Source organism: Lepus europaeus, chromosome 5 (assembly GCF_033115175.1).
Source record: "Lepus europaeus isolate LE1 chromosome 5, mLepTim1.pri, whole genome shotgun sequence".
Lineage (NCBI taxonomy): Eukaryota > Metazoa > Chordata > Mammalia > Lagomorpha > Leporidae > Lepus > Lepus europaeus.
The window spans coordinates 7380029-7407109 of NC_084831.1; the positions used below are offsets into that span (position 1 = coordinate 7380029).

At 57.0% G+C, this 27081-nt stretch overlaps 2 protein-coding genes across 3 annotated transcripts; one reads left to right on the forward strand and one right to left on the reverse strand.

Annotated features, from left to right (window-relative positions):
- The first annotated feature begins 1726 nt into the window (after window positions 1-1726).
- On the forward strand, window positions 1727-14288 carry TARDBP (TAR DNA binding protein). 2 transcript variants are annotated; one of them, XR_009865893.1, is made up of 7 exons: window positions 1727-1987; window positions 2703-2954; window positions 6491-6654; window positions 7899-8039; window positions 8886-9056; window positions 9400-12432; window positions 12710-14288. XR_009865893.1 is itself a non-coding variant. In XM_062190428.1 (6 exons), exons 2-6 carry the CDS (start codon window positions 2717-2719, stop codon window positions 9928-9930), a joined length of 1245 nt encoding a protein of 414 aa, XP_062046412.1. In that variant the 5' UTR covers window positions 1727-1987; window positions 2703-2716; the 3' UTR covers window positions 9931-14288. The 2 variants fall into 2 exon arrangements, 1 of the variants encoding a protein (XP_062046412.1); XM_062190428.1 differs by having other exon boundaries at window positions 9400-14288.
- Window positions 13767-25599, reverse strand: MASP2 (MBL associated serine protease 2). The gene is made up of 11 exons (XM_062193853.1): window positions 25554-25599; window positions 25244-25472; window positions 24973-25150; window positions 24373-24504; window positions 21861-22057; window positions 21487-21634; window positions 19798-19916; window positions 18262-18340; window positions 16061-16195; window positions 15529-15603; window positions 13767-14551 (listed from the first exon to the last, which is right to left on the reverse strand). Exons 1-11 carry the CDS (start codon window positions 25556-25558, stop codon window positions 13767-13769), a joined length of 2082 nt encoding a protein of 693 aa, XP_062049837.1. The 5' UTR covers window positions 25559-25599.
- Between the last annotated feature and the right edge of the window lie 1482 nt (window positions 25600-27081).

Consider the following 27081-nt stretch of genomic DNA (forward strand, 5'->3'; position numbering starts at 1 on the left):
ACCTTGGCCATCCTGTAGCACCTCCGCCCTCCGGCACCGGGTACCTTGGCCATCCTGTAGCACCTCCACCCTCCAGCACCGGGTACCTTGGCCATCCTGTCCCCAGCACCTCTGCCCTCCGGCACCGGGTACCTTGGCCATCCTGTCCCCAGCACCTCTGCCCTCTGGCACCGGGTACCTTGGCCATCCTGTCCCCAGCACCTCTGCCCTCCGGCACCGGGTACCTTGGCCATCCTGTAGCACCTCCACCCTCTGGTACCAGGTACCTTGGCCATCCTGTCCCCAGCACCTCTGCCCTCTGGTACCGGGTACCTTGGCCATCCTGTCCCCAGCACCTCTGCCCTCTGGTTCCGGGTACCTTGGCCATCCTGTCCCCAGCACCTCCGCCCTCCGGCACCGGGTACCTTGGCCATCCTGTAGCACCTCCACCCTCTGGTACCAGGTACCTTGGCCATCCTGTCCCCAGCACCTCCGCCCTCCGGCACCGGGTACCTCCAGTCCCAATGCCTCCATCTCCGTCTTGACTGGAGGGCAGTGGGCAGACCTGGGACAACAATGTCTGTGCTCAGGGACATCTTTGGTTAAGTAGATAGATGACCTCAGGCCGGTCACACAGCCCCTGGGCCTCAGTTTTTCCTTCTGCAAAGTGGGGGTAATAAACCCGCTTCTCAGGGCCGGCGCTGTGGGAGCAGCAGGTTAGGCCCCCGCCTGCGATGCACTGGCTGGATTCCCGGATGCTTCACCTCCCATCCAGCTCCCTGCTGTGTCCGGGCAGGCAGTGGGTGATAGTCCAAGCGCTTGGGTCCCTACCACCATGGGGGAGACCCAGATGGAGTTCCTGGCTTCTGGCTTTGGCCTGGCTCAGCCCTGATCATTGTGGCCATTTAGGGAGTGAACCAGCAGATGGAAAAAATAAATAAATAAAACTGGGGTCGGCGCTGTGGCGTGGCGGGTAAAGCCACCATCTGCAGTGCCGGCATCCATATAGGCGCTGGTTCGAGTCCCAGCTGCTCCTCTTCCAGTCCAGCTCTCTGTTATGGCCTGGGAAAGCAGTGAAAGATGGCCCAAGTGCCTGGGCCCTGCACTCGCGTGGGAGACCCAGAGGAAGCTCCTGGTTTTGGATCGGCGCAGCTCCAGCCATTGCGGCCACTTGGGGAGTGCACCAGCGAATGGAGGACCTCTCTCTGCCTCAAATAAATAACTAAAAAAAAAAAAAAAAAAAAACCGAGACGGCTGCCCACACAGCCCCTCAGCCATGAGAAACAACAGGGGCGTCTGTGCTGGGGCGTGGGCCGGGCCCACACGTGCTAGAGCGGTCGCTCGGGCCTCAGTGTTCAGGTGCCAGGTCTCCCGTTTGTCCGCTCAGAGCCCGGGCCTCACGGAGTGAGCGCTCCGGACAAGGCGGTTGTTCCCAGGTGTGGGGGGGGGGGGGCGGGTGGGGGTCAGATAGAAGCGGCACCTGCCCCTCCCCACGCACGACAACTCCGGGCGGCCCCGCCCACAGGCCCCGCCCCGCCTCCCACGCCACGCCTCCCACGCCACGCCCCGCCTCGCCCTTCCGGGACCGCGCTCGTCTCGCGCGCTTTCAAAGTGCGCGAGCTCCGGCCGAGACCCGGGGCCGACGGTTGGTCGGACGGAACCATCTGCTACGTTGCGTGGGGGGGAGCGGAAGGCCTCCACGCCCACTTTTTTTCCCCCAAGTCTTTAACTTTCCAGCCCGAGTGTTGGTTCACGGTAGCGTTCAAATCCTCTCCGCGTGCTCATACTCTCAGAAGGAACCCAGTCTCCGGGAGAAGGGCGGGTGTGGGCCCGTGCGGCGCCCTCCCCCTCTCGACGGGGAGCCGGTGGGAGAGGACGACGGCCGGCGGGGGGAGGAGGAGGCGGCCCTAGCGCCATTTTGTGGGAACGAAGCGGTGGTAGCTGCGCTGCTCTCGGGTCCCGGGCTGCTTCCGTCTCCCCGTCGGGCTCCCTAGCAGCGGCCTAGCGGGTGAGTCGCGGACGCTTCTCACTGAGGATGCCCGGGGCGCTGAGGCGGACGCGGCAGCTTCGGGCAGGAAGGGAGCCGTGGGGCCCTGCCCGAGCGGGCCCGCGCGGGAGCATCGTTAGGGCCCGGCGCCCGCGGTGCCTCGGGCGGAGGTTGGGCCTGGTCTGTCCGGGCCGGGGCCGCGCCTGTGCGGTCGGGACGTGCGCCGCGGGGGCCGGCAGCCAGCCCCGGGCCTGTGCCCCTGCGGCCCCACCCAGGGCCGCGCCGCCAACTCCGCCCTCGGCCATCGCGCGCTGCCTGCCGGGAGGGGGCGGCCCTGCCCGGGGCCCGGGCTCCGGGAGCCCCGACGGGGAACTTCCTCGTGGCGGCCTCACCCTGCTGGGGGCCCGGGAGTCTCCCCAGGGACGAGTGCTCCGGCCCGCGCGCCGCTGTAGGCTCCCCGGCCCCCAGCGGTCGATTTCCCAGGGTTGCAGTTCCAGAGTTGGGGTGACCGTGTGTGTGTGTGTGTGTGTGTGTGGCCTGCCCCCGCGGGCCACGTGGGGACTCGGGACAGTTTTGGGCGCCCAGTCGGGACCAGCGGACTGGCCAGGAAGTACCCTTGGCCTGCCCGGTTCTCCGGGGTCGCCCCATGCGCGGGGCAGTGCGAACGGCAGGGAGGGAAGTCCGGACACCAGCGGCGGCCGAGCCTGGCTCATCCGTGTGTTTTTTCCCTTCGAAGAACAACAAGGGAAGATGTCGGAGTACATCCGGGTCACGGAAGACGAGAATGACGAGCCCATTGAGATCCCGTCCGAGGACGACGGCACCGTGCTGCTGTCCACCGTGACGGCCCAGTTCCCCGGCGCCTGCGGGCTGCGCTACCGGAACCCCGTGTCGCAGTGCATGCGGGGCGTGCGGCTGGTGGAGGGGATTCTGCACGCCCCCGACGCCGGCTGGGGGAACCTGGTCTACGTCGTCAACTACCCCAAAGGTTGGTCCCTGCCACCCCGCTGGGGGAGTCTGGTCTGTGCTGTGGGCTACCCCAGAGGTTGGGCCCTGCCACCCCGCCGGGGGAGTCTGGTCTGTGCTGTCCACCCCACTGGGGGACCCTGATCTGTGTTGTCGGCTACCCCAGAGGTTGGGCCCTGCCACTCTGCGTGGAGCTGCGGCGTGGATCGGGGCTGCTGTTTGGCAGGACGTCTCTAACCCTAGCATTGCCCTAAACTTCAGTGTCAGGGAGGCCACCCCTCTAAACTAGGGAAAGTGAGAAAGCTGCATGTAAGTTGTCATCTGCGCAGGCGTGGTGATGGGTGTGTCTTGCAGATGGGCGTGTCCAGCCTTGCAGATAGGTTTTTCTATAGCACCAGGTAGTTTGCTTTGATGGTGGTCTTTCTTTTATTTATTTTTATTTGACAGAGTTAGAGACAGAGACAGAGAGAAAGGTCTTCCTTCCGTTGGTTCACCCCCCAAATGGCCGCTACGGCCGGCGCTGCACCGATCAGGAGCCAGGTGCTTCTCCTGGTCTCCCATGCAGGTGCAGGGCCCAAGCACTTGGGCCATCCTCCACTGCCTTCCCAGGCCACAGCAGAGAGCTGGCCTGGAAGAGGAGCAGCCAGGACTAGAACCCGGGGTGCCGGTGCTGCAGGCGGAGGATTAGCCACATGAGCCACGGCACCTCCACCTGCAGCGCTGGCATCCCGTATGGGCGCCGGGTTCTGTCCTGGTTGCTCCTCTTCCAGTCCAGCTCTCTGCTGTGGCCTGGGAAAGCAGTGGAGGATGGCCCAGGTGCTTGGGCCCTGCACCACTTGGGAGACCAGGAGGAAGCTCCTGGCTTCAGATCAGCTCAGCACTGGCCGTTGCAGCTATTTGAGGAGTGAGCCAGTGGATGGAAGACCTTTCTCTCATCTCTCCTTCTCTCTGTAACGGTAACCTCTCAAATAAAATCTTTAAAAAAAAAAAAAGATGCCGCTTGGGATGTCTGTATCCGATCCTGAAGTGCTTGGGTTGGAGTCGCACCCCCTCTCCTTCCACACCCATTTCCTGCTCATGGGCAGCAGGTGATGATTCGGGCTCTGGCCTGGCATTGTGGTGCCGGGGGTGCTGCCATCCCGTATGAGCACTAGTCAAGTCTTACCTGCTCCACTGCTGGTCCAGCTCCCTGCTTATGCCCCTGAAAAAGCAGCAGAGGATGACCCAAGTGCTTGGACCTCTGCTACTCACGTACTCACGTGGGTGAACCAAATGGAGTTCCTGGCTTTAGCCCATGCCTGGCTGATGGGGCCATTTAGGGCGTGAACCAGGGGATGGAAGGGGGCCTTTTATTATTATTTTTTTAAAGATTTATTTATTGGAAAAGCAGAGAGATCTACCCCCTGCTTCACTCCCCACTCCCCGAGTGGCTGCAATGGCGAGGGTTTGGCCAGGAGCTCAGTCCGAGACTCCGTGTGGGTGGCAGGGATCCCAGTGCCTGGGCCTTCTACTATTTTCCCAGGCACATTAGCAGGCTGTTGGTGCCCACGTGGGGTGGCGGGCATCTCACGTGGTAGCTCAACCCACTGCCCCACAATGCTGGGCCCATAAATAAGTCTTTGTTTTTTTTTAGATATTTGAGGCCGGCGCCACGGCTCAATAGGCTAATCCTCCACTGTGCGGTGCTAGCACACCGGGTTCTAGTCCCAGTTGGGGCGCTGGATCCTGTCCTGGTTGCCCCTCTTCCAGTCCAGCTCTCCTCTGCTGTGGCCCGGGAGTGCAGTGGAGGATGGCCCAAGTGCTTGGGCCCTGCACCTGTGTGGGAGACCAGGCGAAGCACCTGGCTCCTGGCTTCGGATCAGCGCGATGCGCCGGCTGCAGCGCGCCAGCCACGGCGGCCATTGGAGGGTGAACCAACGGCAAAGGAAGACCTTTTTCTCTGTCTCTCTCTCTCACTGTCCACTCAGCCTGTCCAACAACAAAAAATATTTATTTGAAAGGCAGAGTAACAGAGAGAGAAAGGGAGATAAACAGAGTTCTTCCATCTGCTGGTTCAGTCTCCCAAGTGACAACCACCAGGACTGGGCCAGGCCAAAGACAGGAACTTGTAACTGGCCTCCAACGTGGGTTCAGGAGCCCAAGCACTTGGGACATCCCATGCTGCCCTCCCAGGCACATTAGCAGAGAGCTGGATTGGAAGAGGAGCAGCAGGAACTCCAACCGGTTCCCATAAGGGATGCGGGTGCCGCAGGCCATGGCCTTAACCTGCTACACCACAGTGCCAGCCCCGTAAATAAATCTTTCCCAAAAAAGGGTCAGGCTGCGTCCTTGCCGTCCATGGGGGAGACCCAGATTGGGTTTCCTGCTCCTGGCTTTGGCCTGGCGCAGCCCCAGCTGTTGTGGGCGTTTGGGAAGTGAACAGCAGACCGGAGATTGAGTTCCCTCCGTCATGCTCGCTTGCGTGCTCTCTGCTTTTCAGATAAAGAATGTCACTTAGTTCGTCTCCCTTTCTAAATAACCTTAAGATTAGGTTTGGCTTTTAAAAATAACCCAAGGTTTTTGTTTTGTTTCTTAATGGCACAGTTTGTGTTTATTGTTGAAAGTTCAGGAAAGACAGAAAACGTCCACAGCTGGAGCTAAAAGTACCAGGCATTCAGATAATTAAGCAAATATGTGTACTTTAAAATTTTTTACTTATTTGAGAGCCGAGAGAGACAGAATGGGCTCCCCTCTGCTGGTTGACCCCCCAGATGCCTCACTGGCCAGGACTAGTCCCAGCCAAAGCTGGGAGCCAGAAAGAATCCGGTCCCCGTGGAGGTGGCAAGCACCCCACTAGCCCATTGCTGCCTTCCAGGTGCGCACGGGCATGGAGCTGAGGTCGGGAGCTAGAGCTGGGGATCTAACCCTAAACAGATACGTTCAGTAGTTGCCAGAGAGAGTATCACAATGTCTTTAACCTGTTTAAATCAAACTGGAGGAGAATTATTTTTGTTTCGGTAAAGTTGTTTTTTTTTTTTTTTTTTTTTTTTTTAAGATATTTTAATTATTTGAGAGGTAGGGTTGCGGAAAGAAAGATCTTACATTCACTGGTTCACTCCCCAAATGGCAGCAACGGCCGGAGCTGTGCTGATCTGAGGCCAGAGCCAGGAGCTTCTTCCTGGTCTCCCATGTAGATGGCGGGGCCAAGGACTTGGACCATCTTCTGTTTTCCCAGGCACATTATTAGGGAGCTGAATCGGAAGTGGAGCAGCCAGAACTCGAACCGGTGCCCGTATGGGTCGTTGTGAAGAATTAACCTACTGTGCCACCGCGCCATCCCCTGGGTAAACCTTTTGAGAAGGAGATGAGATTGTAATCTCGAGATACTGCAGAGCCAGCGTTAGGAATCAGCCATTGGGAAAGCACCGCGAGCCCCCTCTGTCTTGAGTGCTGACGTCACTCTTGGCCAAGAGTTTTCGGTCTTCACAGATTCATTTCTCGGGGTGGGAGGCAGTATGTTTTAAAGGGATGTGCTAAATGAAGGGGTTTTTTAAAAAGATTTTTGTTCATTTTGCTCAGATAACAAGAGAAAAATGGACGAGACAGATGCTTCGTCAGCAGTGAAGGTGAAAAGAGCAGTTCAGAAAACATCTGACTTAATAGTGTTGGGACTCCCGTGGAAAACAACTGAGCAGGATCTCAAAGAATACTTCAGCACCTTCGGAGAAGTTCTCATGGTGCAGGTGAGCTTGGGTCTCGTTAGCGGCGGATGCACAGCTCACGTGCCTGTCACTTTAATGGCACTGTCTTTCATGTTCGGATGATTATTTTTAAAGCAGAAAGCAGCAATTTTTTTTTTTTTAATTTATTTATTTGAAAGGTGGAGTTCAGAGGCAGAGAGAAAGAGGTGTCTTTCATCACTGGTTCACTCTGCAAATGGCCGCAACAGCCAGAGCTGGGCCAGTCCGAAACCAGGAGCCTGCAGCTTCCTCCAAGTCTCCCATATGGGTGCAGAGACCAAGGACTTGGGCCATCTTCCACTGCTTTCCCAGGCCATAGCAGAGAACTGGATTGGAAGTGGAGCAGCCAGGACTCGAACCGTTGCCCACATGGGATGCTGGCGCTGTAGGCACCAGCCTGTTGGAGGGTGTTCTAAAGTACTCAAACAAAGTTAGCAGAGGACGTCTGGCTGACATGGTTCCCTGTATTCATGCCCACACGGGACCTTCGATATTGTGGAATCCTGTGCCTTGAAGGCGTAGGGGAGTAGGTGACATTGAGTTTTTCCTTTAAAGATTTATTTTACTTGAAAGTCAGAATTACACAGAGAAGGAGAGGCGGGGGGGGAGGTGTGTCTTCCATCCACTGGCTTACTCTCCAATTAATTGGCCGCGGCAGCTTTTAAGATTTCCTTTAAGTATTTAAAGGAATGGGAAATTTTCTGCTTTTCCCATATGATTAAGTTTGTAAACACTGATGGCTGGCATTGTGGCACAGCAGAACAGTGGGCTAAGCCACTGCGTGGGATGTCAGCCTCCCCTGTCGGAGTGTGGTTTCCAGTCCTGGCTGCTCCACTCCAATCCAGCTTCCTTAGTAGGCCTGGGAAGGCGGCAGGTGGTGGCCCGAATACCTAGGTCCCCGCGGTCATGTGAGAGACCTGGAAGGAGGGCCTGGCTCAGCCCCAGCTACTGTGGCCATCTGGGGAGTGAACCAGTATATAGAGTCTCAGTGTCTCTCTCTCTCTCTCTCTCGCTCTACCCTTCAGATAAATAAATTTAAAAAAAAAAAAGCTGGCACTCATTGTAAAACGTTGTTAAAATTCTGTTGTGTCACTTGGCTGCTTTTTATTTACCTCAGTAGTTAACTTCATCGACATTCTAATGCAGCCACTGCGTTCATTGAAGCCGTTCAGTTTTCAGGAACTTTTGATTTAGGACTGCGAGTTTGAGTGCATGCGAATATTTTAGGAGTAAATTGTCTTTTCTAGGTCAAGAAAGATATTAAAACTGGCCATTCCAAAGGGTTCGGCTTTGTTCGTTTCACGGAGTATGAGACCCAGGTGAAAGTCATGTCCCAGCGGCACATGATAGATGGTCGATGGTGCGACTGCAAACTTCCTAATTCTAAGGTACTTGGCTCTCTTCCTCTATGGGTTGGGAATTTTGACTGACAGGCTTTCTTAGAAAGTGCTGTAAAATAAAACATTAAGTACAAGGGGTCTTTAACAAAGTTCATGAAAGGTACATATTTATGAAAAAAAAACTTTAAAAAAATATTTTGGAGCAAGAAATTTTAAAAATTCAGATGTACTTATTTACTTGCAAGTCAGAATTATACAGAGAGGAGGAGAGGCAGAGTTGCCACAGCAGTTGGGGCTGTGCCAATCCGGAGCCAGGAGCTTTTCCCGGTCTCCCATGCGGGTGCAGGGCCCAAGGACTTGGGCCGTCCTCCACTGCCCTCCCAGGCCAGAGCGGAGAGCTGGATGGGAAGTGGTGCAGCTGGGACTCAAACCAGTGCCCGTATGGGGTGCCAGCACTGCAGGCGGCACCTTCACCTGCTAAGCCCCAGTGCCGGCCCCTCCAAACAGTTTAATTCCATTTCCCATTGACTTCGCTGAGTGCCTGCATGTGCTTGGGAAAGGCAGTGGCAGGACGTGTTACAGCTTTTGTCTTGTAACTCTTCCAAACTGAACTTGGCTCACGTTATTCTTGAGTTAACGTTTCCTGCATGGTTGACGTACAACGTGTCCATCTTGTTATGTGGGCCTGACTTGCTGCAGGGAAGCAGAGCATCGTCCCGTCAGGGCCATTCCTGTCGTTTTCCTAACTCGGAAGTCTGTTCTTGATTGAAGTGTTGCTGGAGGGAAAGGGCTGGTGACTCCCTTGCAGGCCCCTCTGCCGGAAAGCAGGCGGACTTGGCTGCTCTTCTCGCGCCCCGCCGGCTGTGTCTGACCTCTCTCCTTCCCCTTGGCCAGCAAAGCCCCGACGAGCCCCTGAGAAGCAGGAAGGTGTTTGTGGGCCGCTGCACGGAGGACATGACTGCCGACGAGCTGCAGCAGTTCTTCTGCCAGTACGGGGAGGTGGTGGACGTGTTCATTCCCAAGCCCTTCCGAGCCTTCGCCTTCGTCACATTTGCAGACGATCAGGTATTTTGCTTGGTGATGCGTTGCAGTGGACAGCCATCCTTAGCTACGCTTTCTGGGCTTGTGCAGCAGTGGGGTGTATGGGCTTAGACACGTGTGAGATGAGCATTGGGTAGCTTTCGGTGTGTGGTGTTAGGGAGTATTACGTAGTCTTGAAAACAGTGAGGTACCACCGCCCCATGACTACAGCTAAAGGCTGTACTGCAGATCTGAATGGAACAGCTAGCGTTCATTGTATTTTTCTCCCGCTTAGATAAATTCTGCGTACAATCTAGATTTTGTTTCTGATTATTTGGTGTGTGCTCCGTGGCTTAATCTCCTTTGTTGCACCCCTTATTTCTTGCAGGTTGCCCAGTCTCTTTGTGGAGAAGACTTGATCATTAAAGGAATAAGCGTCCATATATCCAATGCCGAACCTAAGCACAATAGCAATAGGCAGTTAGAAAGAAGTGGAAGATTTGGTGGTAATCCAGGTGGCTTTGGGAATCAGGGTGGCTTTGGTAACAGTCGAGGGGGTGGAGCTGGCTTGGGGAACAATCAAGGTAGTAATATGGGCGGGGGGATGAACTTTGGTGCTTTCAGCATTAATCCAGCCATGATGGCCGCGGCCCAGGCAGCACTGCAGAGCAGTTGGGGTATGATGGGCATGTTAGCCAGTCAGCAGAGCCAGTCGGGTCCTTCGGGCAATAACCAAAGTCAAGGCAACATGCAGAGGGAGCCCAACCAGGCCTTTGGCTCTGGCAATAACTCCTACAGTGGCTCTAATTCGGGCGCAGCGATTGGTTGGGGATCAGCATCCAACGCAGGGTCAGGCAGTGGTTTTAATGGTGGCTTTGGCTCAAGCATGGATTCGAAGTCTTCTGGCTGGGGAATGTAGACCGTGGGCTGTGGTTGGTTGGTTAGAATGGTGGGAATTCAATTTTTTCTAAACTCATGGTAAGTATATTGTAAAATACATATGTACTAAGAATTTTCAAAATTGGTTTGTTCGGTGTGGAGTATATTCAGCAGTATTTTTGACATTTTTCTTTAGAAAAAAAGGAAGAGCTAAAGGAATTTTATAGGTTTTGTTACATAAAGGGTTGAAATATTGAGTGGTTGAAAGTTGAACTGCTGTTTGCCTGATTGGTAAACCAACACACTACAATTGATATCGAAGGTTTCTCCTGTAATCTCTTATCCCTGGACTTGTCAAGTGAATTCTTTGCATGTTCGAAGTGGAAACCATTGGTTTAGAACTACATTCTTTTCTCCTTGTTTTCATTTGAACCCCACCATACGGATTTTTTCCTTAGGAAAGTCTTCCTCTCGGGAGATCATGGTGTCACGCAGTGTTTGGTTCTTTTGGTTTTGTTTTTAACACTTGTCTCCCCTCATACAAAAGTGCGATATGAAGCCTTCATTTAATCTCTGCAGTTCATCTCATTTCAAACGTTTGTGGAAGAAGCACTTCACTGAACGTAGTGCTGTAAACATTCTGCCATAGGAATACTTGTGTCTACAGCTTTCTCTTTCAAGAATTGGTCGTCACGCCGCGCGGGCTGCGTCTCTGACGGTGGGTGTCCCATTTTTATCCAGTACTCTTTATTTCATGGAGTCGTATCAACGCTGTGAACGCAAGGCTGTGATATGGAACCAGAAGGCTGTTTGAACTTTTGAAACCTTGTGTGGGATTGATGGTGGTGCCAAGGCATGAAAGGCTAGTATGAGCGAGGGAAGGAGAGCGCGTGCAGAGACTTGGTGGTGCATAATGGATATTTTTTATCTTGGCGAGATGTGTCTCTCAATCCTGTGGCTTTGGTGCGAGAGTGTGCAGAGAGCAATGATAGCAAATAACGTACGAATGTTTTTTGCATTCAAAGGACATCCACATCTGTTGGAAGACTTTAAGTGAGTTTTGTTCCTAGATAACCCACGTTAGCTGAATGTGTTAAGTGAAACGATACTTGTATCCCCTGCCCCTTTGTCAACCGCTGTGAATGCTGTATGGTGTGTGTTTCTCCTGTTACTGATCGGCAAGTGTGGTCATGTGAACTGAAGCTGCTGGGGTGAGAACATGGACTGAGCTTGTGCTGTGCTTTGCAGGAGTACTTGGGAGCAGAGTTCCCCAGGGAGCTCAGGTGGCTCCAAGAAGGGTGGAAGTTCCAATGTCTGTTAGCTACCCATAAGAATGCTGTTTGCTGCAGTTCTGTGTCCTGTGCTTGGATGCTTTTTATAAGAGTTGTCAATGTTGGAAATTCTTAAATAAAACTGATTTAAATAATATGTGTCTTTGTTTTGCAGCCCTGAATGCAAAGAATTCATAGCAGTTAATTCCCCTTTTTTGACCCTTTTGAGATGGAACTTTGATAAGTTTCTTGGCAGTAGTTTATTTTGCTTCAAATAAACTTATTTGAAAAGTTGTCTCAAGTCAGATGGATTCACACCTGTCAGGCCTTGACGCCTGACGCCCAGACTTAATTGCTGTCCATTCTTGCATTGTCCAAAGTGAAAAGTGTTTTTTTTCTTCTTTTTAATCTAGTCTGGGTGCCCGCGCCTCATGGTAAGCAGTGCCCTCCAGCGTTGTCTCAGTGCCTCTGATGCTCTCTCTACACGGCCTGTGTGGTCCTCGTTGGGGAAGCATGACTTTGAACTTTTTATTTGGGGGCGTGGGCAAAGTCATAGTGATTGATTTCCAGTGCTTTGTAGCAAAGCACATCAGCTGGAAAGAGGGGAATCTCAGCACCTTTCTGGTTGGGGATTTGAAAAGTGGAATTAATTGCAATAGGGATAAAGGAGAAGAAACCACAAATTTTCTTGTGCCTAAAATCCATTAAGAAGCCTGATAGCTTTAAAAACTAGCAGGGTGGGTTGTCTGTCAAGTGGAATGGGCTTTTGTCCGCCAGAGCTGGGGGCGTGTAGTGATGTTGAGTGAAACCACTTGCAGCACTCAGATCAGACTCTCACGTGCGTTGTTAAGTATGTGAAAGCAATAATACATTGATTCTTGATTGTACTTTCTATGTAACTACTGATTCTCATTTTCTAATTGGAAGATTGTGACAACATTTGTGTTGGTAGTTTACATAATGCCCTTGCCTAATCAGATTATGATAAATAGGTTTGTCATTTTGCAAGTTGTGTGTTTATAAATGAAATCATCCTTTTAGATTTTGTGATCGCCACGTTGTTTCGTTAGTCAGTTGCCTCTGTAAAAGGGTCTTGCGTTGTTTTAAATTTTTTTTCTGCATCTGAATCTGCATGATTTCCAAACCCTGTACCATCTGAATTTTGCATTTTAGCATTTGCACTATTACTCAGCAGCAGTAACATGGTAACACTTAAAATGGTATTCGGGGACCTCCAAAGACTAAACTGACAGCCTTCAAGGAGCCCAGGGGTAAGTTAACTTGTCAATGGCATGGTTTTAATCCTTATTTACACTTGTAAATTAGTTCTTGGTCATAGCAGGCTTTCACTGTTGAGTAGCCTTTTATTAACATGTTTATGGTACTACATGGCTGGGGTATATATTCTACCCTACCAGAAAATTGAAGCTTAGAAGTACTTAAACTACTTGGCAAAGATTTGTTTTTGAAAGTCTATTTGGTCATCTAAATGCATTCATTCTAAAAAATTTTTGAACCACAGTTGAATAAAAATTTTGTTGCCACCAGTTTAGTGTCTGGAGTCTTAATGGAAAACGTGACCTCTCCTACGTGCTGGAGGTGCTGGACAGTGACTTAGAGGGAATCTGAAGAAGCTACACTGAAGTGAAACCAGAACTCACAGTGAACTTGTACCTGGAATTCTGCTGTTTAGCTAGACTGAAGAACTTTATTAAATGTTGGCTGTTACAGCTTCTTAGGGAAGAATGGCTGACTACAGTGAGATTGCTTGAAGTTAAGGTAGCACTTCATTTTGTAAGAAAGAGCAGTTTAGCCTCTCAATATCAGATGACGTATGTGACGCTGAGAAGAGTTTGTTGAGTACTAGCGAAGTAGCTCTTGCCTGTCTGTTCCAGCCCCACTCGGCTGTGCTGTGACTGTGCTGTGGTGCTGGCCTGCCTGTGCCCAAGTAGTCCGTGCTGATTGTAAGAAGTACAGTGTCGTCACTGTGTTTCCTCTTGTGCCACATTGGAGTCCATCTGAATTTGAACATTACTTAGCTTATTTCCAATTGCTAGCAACATCCTGAGGGCTAAATTAAATTGTTAGTATTGGAGTTAGAAGGTCAGAGATTGTGCACGTAGGGGAGGCTTTTGAAATGTTTGCCAGATTGTCCTTCAGGAAGTTTGCGTTGACTTTGGCAATGTGACATGGTGCTGCTGTGCAGTGCTCCTGCTGTCGGACAGGAGTGAGTGAAAAGTTACAGCTCACGCTTCTGTGCTGCTAGTTTTTAAGCCAGAAGTCAGTGAACTCTTGGGCTAAAGAATCCGTGTTTCCAGTTACCCAAAAGTGACTTCCAGGTTATTCCTGAACCAGTCCTGTTCTAATACATAAAGCAGTCTCAGATCAGTAAGAGTTGAAATCCAGTCAGACAACAGAACAGACGACAGATGCAAACACCCAGTAGGAAAAGATGCTGGACTGTGTACGCCATTAAACGTGATTCCCCTTGGCTTGGTAGAGGCCGTGCGCAGGCCGCGTGGGACCTGCCGCTCCGCCGTGCTGTGGGGCTCCTCTGCTGTCTGAAGTCCGGATCATTGACTGGTTGTCAGCCTCCGGGCGGAGATCAAGTGTGGCAGTCACTAGCTGAAGAGTTACTGATTGTGTTCTCGATCCAGGGGATGTAGTTCGTGACTTTGGTGTACACCCCATACTGAGCTGCTCCCCCACAGTCCGGGGAGCCCCAGGACACAATTCCCCCCACAAACCACCTCTGTGTGTCGTTATCCAGAAACACTAAGGCCCCTCCACTGTCGCCCCTACAGCTGTCCTTGCCCCCACTTTCTAAGCCAGCACAAAACATGTTGTCAGTTACCCTCCCCCCTGGGTGGGGGGTTCCTTCATACGCAGCAACACATTTTTGCTGGTCCACGACTGGAATGTCAACAAACATCAGGTTCCTAGCAAGGAACCCCCTCTGGGTTAACCCCCATCCAGACACGGTCCCCAGGTCCCCGGGCCTCAGGTGGGAGCCCGTGCCTCTCCCGGGCAGGCAGATGGGCATGACGGTGCTGCTGACTCGGACCCTGTCCCTCAGTTTAATCAGCGCGATGTCGTTGTCGAAGCCCGCATCGTGAGCATAGCCTTCGTGGATGAAGATGGCCTCGGCCCGGGCTCGCGTGTAGTCGGGTGAGAGTCTTCGCAGGGCGCCCATGCGAATGTCCAGGGAGGACGGCTCTCCGCGCTGCCCGTAGACGGCGTGCGCGGCTGTTAGGACCCAGCTGTCAGATAGAAGGGCACCCGCTGCTGTGGTCTCGCCCAGCAGCAAGACTTGCCAAGGAAAATCGCCAAGCTTTGCGTGCTGCCCTCCGTAGATGCGGCCTCCTGTGGTGCGGGCAGAGAGGCCACAGACTGGGGAGAGAAGCAGACAGGAGGCCCCTTAGAGGCAGCCTGGAACAGGACGGTGCTTGTAGAGCTAGGTGTTGGGAGTGGGAGACCTGACTGAGCGGGTCCGCAGCCCAGCGCAGGGAAGTCAGGGGGCCGGGCCCTGTCCCTGCTCCTGTCCTTGGGAAGTGGGTGTTGGCCGCTGGGCTGTGCAGAAGCAGGAAGTAGAGTGGCCGTCGGGACATGCAGAGTTCTCACCCCGGGCACACGCTGGAATGCTGCAGGTGCCGCCCGGCGCCTTTAGGTTCAGAAATTACTGTTTTTGGTGTGGGTGGTTTCTTGCAAACCGTAAATTTTAATCTTTACTGCAATGGATTGTGCTCGCTGCTGTAGCAGACGTGTTTCCTGTTACGCTTCTTCATTGTACTGAACACATACTGCCACAGCCAAGAGAGGTTTTAGGAAAAAGTAAGCCGAATAGCACAGAGGTAATGGGGTGTTAGTACCTCTCCCTTTTCTTCCCCTCCCTCACTCCTCCTCTCTCTCCCTCTCTCCCCTCCTCCCCCCCCCTCTCCCCACCCCCGCTAAATTATTATCTTTGGAGCCAGTCTTGTTAAAAAAAATTTTAAGTGCTATTAAAGGCAGATTGCATTAATGATTAAAAACTAGATGTCGTCAAAAGCAGTTGCTTAGGAAATAATGGAGTTGCTCGCTTCGGGTGTTAATGGCGTTTCCACAGAGGGGAAAAGTAACAACTGCTGTTCATAAGTACAAATAGTTCAAGATAGTTTTAGGAATCATTTAATGTTTATGCTTGCCTAGTTACAAGGTCAAAAATAATCAGCTGACGGATGTGGTCAGCACCCGCCAAGCCTCAGAAGGGGCGATGAAAACCTGTCTCCGGCAGGAGCGAGCGCCCAAGGCCCTCTGCCTGCACAGCCAAAGCTCTCGGGATGCCTCCTCCCTCCCTTCCGGCAGTTCCCAGTCTCCTAATGTGTCCTTACCAGGCTCGCAGACCGGGAGTGACTTCTGTCCTTCGGAGCTCGTCCAGAATCCGTCAGCCTCACACACGTATTTACCTGCAAACCAGTGGGAAAGCGAAATGTGTGACTGCACGCATGAGGTGGTTGTCGTTTGCTCTGCCGCCCCGGTGAGAAACGCTGGCTGGAGCGCGGGTGGCGAGGGGGGTCTGGATGCCGCCGCCGCCGCCGCCGTGTCACTGTCTGCTGGCAAAGTGCAAACCTTGTAGCTGTGGAACTTGAATATGTATCACGATCTCAAGTGCTTAATGATAAGGTTTTGACTTGTTAAATTAAACCATTTGGAATATATTGTGTGTTTGTAGTAGTCATTTACTAGATAAGATCTGTTTTCAGATTCTTGCAAATTGACATCAAAGTCACTTTCGCTGTAATATTTCACTTAGCAGGTGGGAGAAGTGCCTTTTAATCTTCCCTCTTAGCCAAAAATGTTAGTTGATTTCAGACTGGGAGGGTTCAAGTTGCAAATGCCGCCCACCTCTCCTTGAACACTCACCGTCCCCGGCACTCATGGTGTAGAAGGTTCCCTCGCAGCTGTACTGAATCGCAGCCTTGTACGTGGTCACGTCAGTGCCTGTAACGTAGCGCACCTGGCCATTGGCCAGGTGGTCTGGAGGGCCACAGTCCACAACTGAGGAAGAAGGAGGGGGGGAGCCCCGCTGTGCTGTGGTGCCGACAGCGCCAGCCCAGGTCGGGGTGTCGGCCCCTCCGCCTCGTCCCTGTTGCTGACCGAGGGGCCGCACGGGAGGCAGGCGAGGTGAGGACTTCCCTAAAGGGGGTTTGCAACCGTTCGGCGGGCCTCAGCGGCCACTTCAAACCTTAAGGTCTGCAGCAAAAACGAATGGCAGGGTAGGGTTCCTGGCCAAGTAGCGGCTCAGTTTGCCGGCCGATTGGCTGTAGAGGCAGCAGAGGGCTGAGCCAAGTGCGGGAGACCTGGAAGGGGTTGGGGTGGGATTCTGGGGGCTTGTGGATGTTGACAGTTCTCGTCATACCTTGAGTTTGGGCCAGAACCCAGTTGTTGGGACACTGCTGGTGTGGACTTGGCAGCGGGCTCGTGAGCTGGGAGGAGGCCCTCTATGGTAGGGGGCAGAGGGGCTGTGTCTAGGCTGCGTGCATGGGCGTTGGCCTGGCCTTGCCCCTGCTCTAGCACATGGGACTTCTCCTATTTCTCTTCTCTCCCCCCTCCCTCCTCTCAAATACGTGAAAAAAAAAAAAATGTTAAAGATTAGACTTAAACTGTTTTCAGCAGTGTAATAGCTGTGTGTAGTTCTGTGCCAAACACTTCGCCTGCGTTGCTGGTTGGCAGGCGCAGTTCTGTGAAGTGGTGTGTGTAGGGGGACGGTGACGGGCCCCCAGCCGCACGCTCTAAAGCGGCAGGATCAGGGCTCAGATGCAGACCCGACCCCCAGACCGCCAGGCTGCTCCACAGTGATGTGTTTTTGAACAAAGTCTAATAGGAGGAAAATTTATATTAAAAATGTGAAGGCCCCTAGCACTTACTCCCTAGGAACTCTTAACGTGAAAATGTGTGTGGTGTGAGCTACGGGGGCGTGTGTGCCCTGAAACACGAGGAGGTGGAAACCCACACGGTCGGAGCCCACACAGGGGCACCGTGTGGCCAGGGAGGGCGAGCACGCCCGTGGGAATCCGCGGGAAAGGCAGCCCAGCCATACAGGCAAAAAAGCAGATCGCAGTGCCGTCCGGTGCCCCGTTTTGGCTAAAAAGTGCGTAATGGGATTGAAATGTTCGGATGTGTCTCTGTCCATATTGTGAAAGAATTGGCCCCAGCCACTTGGTAGCTTGGGGGATGGGCAAGAGGCTGTCGCCACGTCTTTTGGTAAATTTCTGTTTTTTGCAAGTAACACGTATACTTAATGCATGGGAAAGGAGCCAGCGCTGTGACCCAACGGGTTAAAGCCCTAGCCTGCAACGCCGGCGTCCCACGTGGGCGCTGGTTCAAGTTCCAGCTGCTCTTCTGATCCAGCTCCCTGCTGGTGGCCTGGAAAAGCAGTGGAGGATGGCCCAAGTGCTTAGGCCCCTGAACCCACGTAGGAGACCTGGAGGAAGCTCCTGGCTCCTGGCTTTGAATCAGCACAGCTCCAGCCGTTGCGGCCATTTGGGGAGTGAACCAGCACATGGAAGACCTCTCTCTCTGTCTCTGTGTCTCTCTCTAACTCTACCTCTCAAATGAAATCTTAAAGAGAATGGGAAAAGGTACGGAGTCACGTAAGACACAGTGCTCATTTGCCAGCCGTTACCCCAGTTGGGGGTGTGTATACGTGTGGGTACACGTGTATACCCCCACAGGATGGTCTGCGTTTTGTAGATGTTCCTACATAGAGTGGCGTGGCGTGTGCATGCGTGTGAGATGTGTGCACTTGGAAGGTACACACCAGAACAGTAACCGTGACTGTGGCTTCACGGCAGTGGGCGTTAGGATGTCACCTCCACATCTCCCGGATTGCCCAGTGGCCTCACGGCACGTGGGCGTTAGGATGTCACCTCCACATCTCCCGGATTGCCCAGTGCCTGTCACTGCTGTCCCTGGGGGAAGGTCCTCCGAGAACACTTTTCTAAGCTCCTTCTCCCCAGGAGCCTGGTCCTGTCTGACGTGCGGGGAGCGCGCTCAGAGATGGGGAAAGCAGAGGTGGAATCCAAGCCCCAGGAAACGGGGTCGCGGGGGCCGCGGGGGCGTACTGCTGCACTCCGGCAGGGCGGCGTCCCAGGATCCATCTCTCTGACAGATGGCTGTGAACGATTTCAGGGGCAGGTCTCCCTGCAGAGGAAGGGAGGCAGAGTCATTTCCTAATCCCTCCCCGGGGGCCAGGCCTGGGAGGTGCCTAGCGCGGCCGCACTGGCGCACGTGTGTGTGTGTGCCGGTCCATGCCACCTCTGCTAGGAATCTCTCAGTGCCAACTTGTGACTCGAACGCCGGCCTCTGCAGCCATTCCCATGTTGCTTTTCGCTGTAACCGGGGCACAGGTGGGCGCTCAGAGCGGCTGCGGCCAGACACAGAGCAGACTTGGAGCTGACCGGCTGCTGTGTCTTTCTAGCCTGTGGCCGTTAGCCGGAGGCTGCAGGAATCACGAGGGTACTTGAAAATGTATGGAAAACAGAATCAGAAGTTTATTTCTGGTGCAAAAATATCTGAAATCCACACTTTTTTTTTTTTTTGAAGCCTCCCGTGTGCATGGCTGTCAGTTTTTACTCCAAAAGACCCATCTTGCCCTCCCGTTCCCCGAGCCTCAGCCCTGCGCTCGGTGTGCTGCCCACGCGTGTTCTGTTCTCACTGCCAGCCAGCGCTTTTCTAAAGTCAAACGTGAGCACGAAGGAAGGCGGCTGCAGCAGAAGCTTTGTGCTTCAAATGGTATCGGGATTTAAAAAGAAAAATCAGACCGGCGCTGTGGCATAGCAGGTCAAGGCTCCAGCCTGCGGTGCCTGAATCCCATATGGCGCCGGCTGCTCCACTTCCCATCCAGCTCTCTGCTATGGCCTGGGAAAGCAGTAGAAGATGGCCCAAGTCCCTGGACCCCTGCACCCATGTAGGAGACCTGGAGGAAGCTCCTGGCTCCTGGCTTCAGCCTGGCCCTGCCCTGGCGGTTGCTGCTATTTGGGGAGTGAACCAGTGGATGGAAGATCTGTCTCTCTGCCTCTCCTCCTAACTTTGCCTTTCAAATAAATAACTTTAAAAAAAAGGTCAGAAACTGGGCAAGTTTGTGATCCAAGAAGCTGTGGAGAGAGCAGGCCGAGAAGTTTGCAAGGAGGGGACAGTGTCTCTGCCCTCTCTGGGCTCTGGCCTCCCACAGCTCGCGGCCTGGAGCGTTATTGCTTTTGGCCGCTGGGACTCTGACAATTGTGAAGAACATAAAGACGGCGTCTTAATCTCCTACCTGTGCCCCTAGCAACACGCTAAGCATTTTTTAAAATCAGCTCGGCGTCCCTCCCGGCGGTCCCTATTTATAACTGTGCACAACACACTCTTTCACTCCTGCCTGGGGCGGCTAATTTTTCTGCGGACCCAGAACTTGTCTCCTGGAAGGATCAGCCTTCGCGGGGTCGGGGTGGGGTGAGAAGGGAGGGGTACAGCGAGCAATCCGAGGCCCAGGATGCCTGAGCGGGCAGGGAAGCTGCCCCCACTTCCATCACCGGCTTAAAACAAGCAGAATGCGCGCAGCCCCAGGGGCCGCCGCCCCCCGCCCTGCTGTCCCCCGCGTCTGCGGGGCCCCGGCGCACCTGCAGGAGTTCGTAGCCGACCTCACATTGCACGGAGACGCGGTCCTGGAAGATGTACGTGGCTTGCACCGGGGACACGCGACCGTTAGGTGGCGCCACCGGGTCCGGACAAGGCTGTGCTGCACGGAGGGACAGGGCGCTTGTGAATTCCCGGTCTTTAACTGAAACACTCAGCACGCAGCGGCCCTAAGATGAGACCCTTGGTTGCTTGTGCCCACGAAACCCGGTTGCTAGCGGTCAAGGTGGGCAAGGAAGCCTGGCTGGAGTAAGGCGGTACCCAATCCCCCACGTCCGGCGTCTGTCCCGGTGCCCACCTGGCACGCTGTGCAAAACAAGCAGGGACCAAGAGCTGGCCACTGGCGCCCCCTCTGAGCCTCCACTGTGGGCGGGATTACAGCAGCCGCTCTCCCCTTCCAGGGCCGCTGCGGGGGCCCAGGACGGCGCCTGGCCGGGAGCTTGGACAGAGCAAGCCAACTGGAGCCTCCCCACAGTCCCGAGACCAAAACCCCAAGACCCAGACTGACTCCGGGAGCCCCGAGGTGCCTGCCTGCGTGCTCAGACCACCAGGACGCTGCCTGCCCTTTCGGCTCCCAAGCCCCGGCCGGGTCTCAGCCCCAAGGCTGCGGGCCACCTCGTGGCTGCCCCTCCAGCAGCTGCTCTCAGGGGCCCATGGCGCCCACCACGGTGCCCAGCCTGTGTCCTGGGGTGCCCCCTCCCTGTGCACGCCCCAAAACTTCCATCAAGGGAAGCAGTGCCCAGGGACAGCCCCGAGGCCCTGAGGGAGCCCTGGGCTTCTAGGATTCGAGGGTCTGTGAGCAGGAGGGGCGGGGGCCTTGGCAGAACCGGGGCAGGTGCAGGCCCTGCTGCAGACCCCCGAGCTGCGGCCCCAGCCCTGCCCCACACCCCAGCTCTCACCCACATCTCGCCCTCGCCCGCCCCACCCCACGGCGGTGCAGCCCCTGCCGGGACACCTGCACCTTCCTGCAGCACCTGCTCGGCCTCCCGGTGCAATCACAGGTGCTTCCTGTGCCGGGGGCTCTGCTGCGGCACCCCGTCCTCCTGGGCCCTGTGCCTGGATCTACACCTGTGCCTGCCACCAGGCCCTGGTTTTGTTGCTGTGTCTGTCCCCACACTGGACCTAGAGTGTGTGACGTCTGCACTCTGTATGCCTGGTGTTGTACATCCGTGGGTAGAAGGAAGCCCGGGTGGACAGGTGGACAGGTGGACGGGTGGATGGGTGGGCGAATGGGTGGGTGAGTGGATGGATGGACGGACGGATGGATGATGGATGGATGGATAGCTGGGTGGGTGGGTGGAAGGGAGGGAGGAAGGGAGGATGGATGAATAATTGGATAAGGAGCTTCTGGGTTGCTGAACACCTAGAGTTCCCGGTCAGCCTCAAGAGAGGGCACGGAATCCCCACTCCCCTTCCACCGTCTCACTCTATACATCCTTTGTAAGCTCCTTTGAACAAGCCAGTAAGTGAACAAAGAGACACGAGAGTGATGGCTGAGCAGGCATAGGAGGGGGACGGGGGAGAGGAGTGGTCCTTCCACTCGTTCCCAGGCCACCCCCCGCCTACCTGGCCTGCTTTCCTAGGCGTCTGCGTGGGCCTGAGACCCGCCCACCTGACCTGCCCACCCAAGACCCGCCCCCTGAGGCCCCACCCCCGGCCTGAGGCCCGCCCACCTGTGCTCGAGTAGCGGATCTTCCAGCCCGTGTGCTCCCCTGACTCATCCGTGGTGAAGGTGACGGTCACGGTGCTGCTGTTCGTCTGAATTCGCTGGGGCTTTGTGTCCCCGCAGAATTTCCCATACTCCTCTCTGTCTGTCCGAATCTGAAGAAACGAGAAGCCCACGACCTGCCAGGGGCCCTGGCTGTGCCGAAGGGCCCTGGCCCTCGCTCCCTCTGAAGCCAAGCCATGCATGGGCCCTCGAGGAGAGCCTGCGGGGGGGGGGGGGCATGCTGGACAGTGGCGTGGTGGGGGCAGTCTTCAGGGAGTGAGGGGACAGCTGCGCTGAGCAGAGCCGTGGGGGACGAGGCCCGGGTCCCAGGGGCCATACCTGGAGGGAGTCGTAGGGGCACTGGGTGTCGGGGTGTGCCTCCACGTCGAAGGGCCCCACAAAGTCCAGGATGACTCGGAAGCCCTCCTGCAGGCGGATGCTGTACGTGCAGTTGGAGAGTTTGGGGTACGGCTGTGGGTACTCGGGACTGCTGAACTCCCCAGAGCGCTCAGTGAAGACCTGGCCCGAGCACAGAGCTGGTGAGAGGGAACAGGGCAGTGGCTGGGTGCACAGCCTCCAGGGAGCAGGGCGGGGCACCACTGGGACACCTGCCCACGGGCAGATCTGAACAGGGCCGGAAGCCAAGCCCGCACCTCCACTGCAAGGGGGCAATGTAGGCAGGAGCTCTGGGGCCTTGGGCGAAGCCGCCTGCCCCTGGGACTGCAGCCCTCCACGGGCCCTCACGCACAGTCCCAGAGGCTGGGGGCATCCCGGGCCAGGGTGTCAATCCCAGAAGTGAAGTGAGCAAAGGAAGCTCCGCCAGAGGGGAGGAGGAGGGGGGGAACCCTTCCCAGGAATGCGGGGAGAAGGGAGGGACGCACCATGGGCTTTAGAGCCCGGTCTCCAACACTACCAGCCCACCCTAGCAATTCCTAGGTCCGTCCACCAGGGGGCTCCCACCTAGCCGCAATTCCCATTTTCATCCACCAGGGGGCTCCTGCCCAGATCCAGCAGGAAAGCCGCACAGCACTCCCTAGGGTTCTGATGGGAGCAACCTGGAAGAGCGTCTTGGCCCTCCCTCCGCCGGGTCTGGGGCCTGGGGTCCCAGGAAGTCCAAGTCCATAGTGCCCACAAACAAGTCGGAGCGGCTGATAGTGCCTTGGGGTCCCTCACTCGGGGGAGCAGTCTGTCCCCTGCCTGCCAGCCTCGCCCCTGGATGGGGGCTCTGCAGGGGGTGGGGGTGCAAGCATTCAGACCCGGAGGTGTCTGAGCACTGGGGGTCCCGACACCGCCCTCCTGCTCCCTCCGGGGCAGACAGCATGGCCGCTGGGTTTGGGTGGGGGACCAGGCTGGCCTCTGAGCTGTGGGCCAGCTCCGCCAGATCAGCACCCGTAGCCTCGATGGCCTGGAGCGCCCCGGCTCACGGGCCGGGGGAGTGAGCCAGGCTGACCCCTGCCCTCCCAGGGCCTCAGTGCCCCATCTTCAAGCTGACGGGCTGCGCAGGAAGGACCCTGCAGCCCCGTGGGGGAGGCTCCCCGTAAACAGGGGTCCCCCAGGCATGAGAAGGGAGGGAGGAGAGAGGGCAGGGCACACACCAACACCCCAACCCTCGGACTCCAGAGACACGCAGCCGCAGGTGGAGGTGGAGCCAGGTTTATTACGGGGTCCGCGCACGCTTGGGGTGCATGGGGGCGTGGCAGGCGGCAGCGACCTGAGCCCCTGCAGAGCTGCAGCCCACGGGGCTCCCTGTGGCTTCGACCCGAGGGGAGGCTAGCGGCTCTGCTCTGGAAGAGATCAGAGAGAGAGGAGGAACAGCGGGCAGGAGACGGTCAGGGCCAGCTGCAGGGCTCCCGCTGCCCCCGCCCCGATGCTTGGCGAAGGCGCCAGGATGGGGGTGTGGGGGTGGGGGCAGTGGGGGCAAAGGGACAGCTTCCCGGGGCTGGGCGTGGTCCTGCCGGCCACCCTGTGGCTCCGTGGAGGGAGGAAGCCCTGGGAGTTGCACTTGACCGGGGGCGGCAGGCCTAGGGCCCACCCCCACCCTGGGGTAGCAGCAGAGGCAACAGAGGGGGAGGTGGCTGCCTGGGGGGGTTCCCTGAGCCCAGGAGGAACCAGGCGCATAGTGGGGACCTAAGACGGGCTGAGTGAGTGAAGCCCCCACTGGGCGCAGTGGGGGTGGGGGAGGAATGGAGGAGCTCAGTGTAGGGGTGCAAGGCGAGGGGGCCCCAAAGATGCCCTGGGAGCAGCCGAGCAGGTGCCTGGGCACAGCAGTCGCCCCCAGGAGCCAGAGTGTCTGGCAGGGTGGGCCAGGCCCCGCCCCACAGCTTCACCTGAGCAGGTGCCTGGGCACAGCAGTTGCCCCCAGGAGCCAGTGTGTCCCTCAGGGTAGGCCGGGCCCCGCCCCCACAGCCTCACCTGAGCAGGTGCCTGGGCACAGCAGTCGCCCCCCACCCCCCAGGAGCCAGTGTGTCCCTGCAGGGTGGGCCAGGCCCCTCCCCCACAGCCTCACCTGAGCAGGTGCCTGGGCACAGCAGTCGCCCCCCACCCCCCAGGAGCCAGTGTGTCCCTGCAGGGTGGGCCAGGCCCCTCCCCCACAGCCTCACCTGAGCAGGTGCCTGGGCATAGCAGTTGCCCCCAGGAGCCAGTGTGTCCCTCAGGGTGGGCCGGGCCCCGCCCCACAGCCTCACCTGAGCAGGTGCCTGGGCACAGCAGTTGCCCCCAGGAGCCAGTGTGTCCCTCAGGGTGGGCCGGGCCCCGCCCCGCAGCCCACCTGAGCAGGTGCCTGGGCACAGCAGTTCCCCCCAGGAGCCAGAGTGTCTGGCAGGGTGGGCCGGGCCCCGCCCCACAGCCTCACCTGAGCAGGTGCGCCTGTCCCGGTGGAGGACGTAGCCCGAGCGGCAGGAGCAGTAGAAGCCTCCCAGGTGGTTGTGGCAGTGGTGGTCGCAGGCAGGGGCCTCTCCCGGTGACACCTGGCACTCGTCGATGTCTAGGGGACAGGTGGGACGGCAACGGGGTCAGAGGGCAGGAGATGGCACGGAGCTCCAGCCTGGGGCTGCTGCAGCCCCTCTGAGTGCCCAGGCAGAGGGCCAGCGAGCAGCCCGGAAAGCAGCCACCAGCGATGGCGCCCGGCAGGTTGTGCCTGCCTCCCGAGGGGCACACAGAGAGGTTGGGCCACTCGCCCAAGGTCACACCGCCGTCCCCCGTGGGGGCTGGGCTCTGAAATGAGCGTGCTGGGCGGGGCGCCCGCTGGCGGGGCTCCCTGGGGGTGAGGTTCTCAGACTTTGCGTCCTTGGAGAGGATGAACTCGGCCATCGGTGTTTGAGCTGTGGGTGACGTCAGACCCCAGGTGCCCAATCCTGCGTGGGGAGGGGCCAGGACTCCAGCAGCCCTGGACCAAGGGGGACCCTGAAGGCCTGAGAGAGGCCAGGCCGGCTGCAGGCCGCCCTCGGCTCACCCTCGGCTGCGTAGAAGGCCTCGAAGCCGGTGAAGGGCTTCTCGTTGGAGTAGTCGGAGCGGAAGGTGACGTCCAGGCGGGGGCCCGGGGAGTAGAAGGTGTCGTTGCCAGGGGCTCGCTCCGTGTCCGTGCTCTCGCGCCCGCACAGCGTGGCCAGCACCGTGCTCCCCGAGCTCAGCTGTGGCATAGGCGGTCACAGGAAGGGAAGGTGGCCCCCAGGCCCCGCCCGCCCCCAGGCCGCCCCTGCCCGCCCACTCGCGCCACCTAGCACCTTCACGAAGTCGTACTCGCAGAGGTAGGAGAGCTCCAGGTCGAAGTGGGTGAAGTAGAGGCGCAGGCGGTAGCCCGGGGGGGCCGTGAGACTCCAGCGCCGCACCTGGTCATTGGCGTACTCCCCAGGGAAGCCGGGGGACGCCAGGCGCCCGAACACGGGCTCCGGCCACTGCGGCCCCATTGGGACGGCCCCTGAGCCACACAGCAGGCTCAGGACGATCAGCAGCCTGCACACAGGACAGGGGTGCTGAGACCGCACCCGGCCCTCCCGCCTCGCCCCGCAGGGGGCCCTGGGTGCTCCCACCCACCTCATGCTGTGCTGTCCACCTGGCCAGACCTGGTCTGGGCCCCAGCTCTGACCTTTGATCTGTTTGTCCAGCGCTCTGGCCACGCCCCCTGTGGGGGAACTGGTCCCAGGATTCCAGGAATGGAGTCCATGAGTGCCGTCCGCTCAGTGTCCTGCAACAGGACGCCCCGGGAGCCAAGAGCAGGGGCCCCAGAGGGGGGAATGTGGTGGCAAGCAGGTTAAGTGAACAGTGAGAGAGAGAGAGACAGAAAGGTCTTCCTGCTGCGCTGATCCGAAGGCAGGAGCCAGGTGCTTCTCCTGGTCTCCCATGGGGTGCAGGGCCCAAGCACTTGGGCCATCCTCCACTGCCTTCCCGGGCCACAGCAGAGAGCTGGCCTGGAAGAGGAGCAACCGGGATAGAATCCGGCGCCCCGACCGGGACTAGAACCCAGGGTGCTGGCGCCACAGGCGGAGGATTAGCCCAGTGAGCCGCGGTGCCGGCGAAGTTTTTTTTTTTTCTTTTTTTTCTTTTTTTAAGTGTATTTGTTCGATAGGCAGAGTTACAGAGAGGCAGAGGCGGAGGCGGAGGCGGAGACGGAGAGAGAGAGAGAGAGAGAGAGAGAGAGGTCTTCCATCCTCTGGTTCACTCCCTAATTGGCCGCAACGGCCCATATGGGATGCTGGCACTGCAGGTGGCTTTACCCACTATGCCACAGCTCTGGCCCCAGGATAGAAGATCTTTGCCTCTCTCTTTGTCTCTCTGTCTTTGCCATTCTGGCTTTCAAATAAATCTTTAAAAAAAACAATACGAAGGAGTGGGCCAGGCCTGGATGAGGCAGGTGGCATGGAGCAGGCAGGTGGGATGTGGAGACCCCCAGCCTTCCTCCCAGCTGGCCTGGTGCCACCCCGCCAAGCTGTGCAGCCCCACCTGCTGTGGTCAAGGCCCGTGTATTAAAGTCCTGGTCCACAGGGTGGCGCTGCTGGGTGGTGCCAACTGCAGGGGTCCTTCGGTCACTGGGAAGCTGCCCTCTGAGGGGGTTAAAGTCTTGCTGTTCTAGAACACCCCAGAAGGGTCGGAGGACTTGCTTGAGAGCCCTCAGAAGCAGGTTGGCTCACCTGGCCACAGCCAGCCACTGCCATGGACGCCACCGGGAGGAAGTTGGAGCTTCCTGGCGACGTACGAGGTGAGGAGTCGGGGGGCTGCCGCCCAAGTCCTGAACTCCCCGAGCGAGTAGACGCAGCAGTGTGCGGTCAGCTCCCACGTGGGGCTCTGGCTGATCCCCAGGGCTCGCGACCTGCTCATGGCCATGGCAAAGGCAGGCTCCAGGGGCAGGTGCTTGGTGCAGTGCCTTATGTAGCCACATGGGGGCTCCACACCCCATCTCCGAGCGCCTGGGTCCAGTCCTGGCCACTCTGCCTCCAGTCCCGCGTCCTGCTAGTGTGCACCCCAGGGCGCAGCAGTACCTGAATCCCTGCCACCGCAGGGGAGACCCAGATGGAGTTGGGAAGTGGGCTCTGCCTGCCTGGCGTGTGCGGGCAGACTGGGGGCT

What these genes read in the sequence shown, in the direction of transcription:
- TARDBP (XM_062190428.1), top strand. Translation starts at nt 2,717, where the DNA reads ATGTCGGAGTACATCCGGGTCACGGAAGACGAGAATGACGAGCCCATT. An exon ending in GCAAACTTCCTAATTCTAAG is followed by an intron (nt 8,040 to 8,885) that starts GTACTTGGCTCT and finishes CCCCTTGGCCAG; the next exon opens with CAAAGCCCCGACGAGCCCCT. An exon ending in TCACATTTGCAGACGATCAG is followed by an intron (nt 9,057 to 9,399) that starts GTATTTTGCTTG and finishes TATTTCTTGCAG; the next exon opens with GTTGCCCAGTCTCTTTGTGG.
- MASP2 (XM_062193853.1), bottom strand. An exon ending in GCGAGTACGACTTCGTGAAG is followed by an intron (nt 25,151 to 25,243) that starts GTGCTAGGTGGC and finishes CCTATGCCACAG; the next exon opens with CTGAGCTCGGGGAGCACGGT. An exon ending in CACCATGAGTGCCGGGGACG is followed by an intron (nt 15,604 to 16,060) that starts GTGAGTGTTCAA and finishes ACTGGTTTGCAG; the next exon opens with GTAAATACGTGTGTGAGGCT.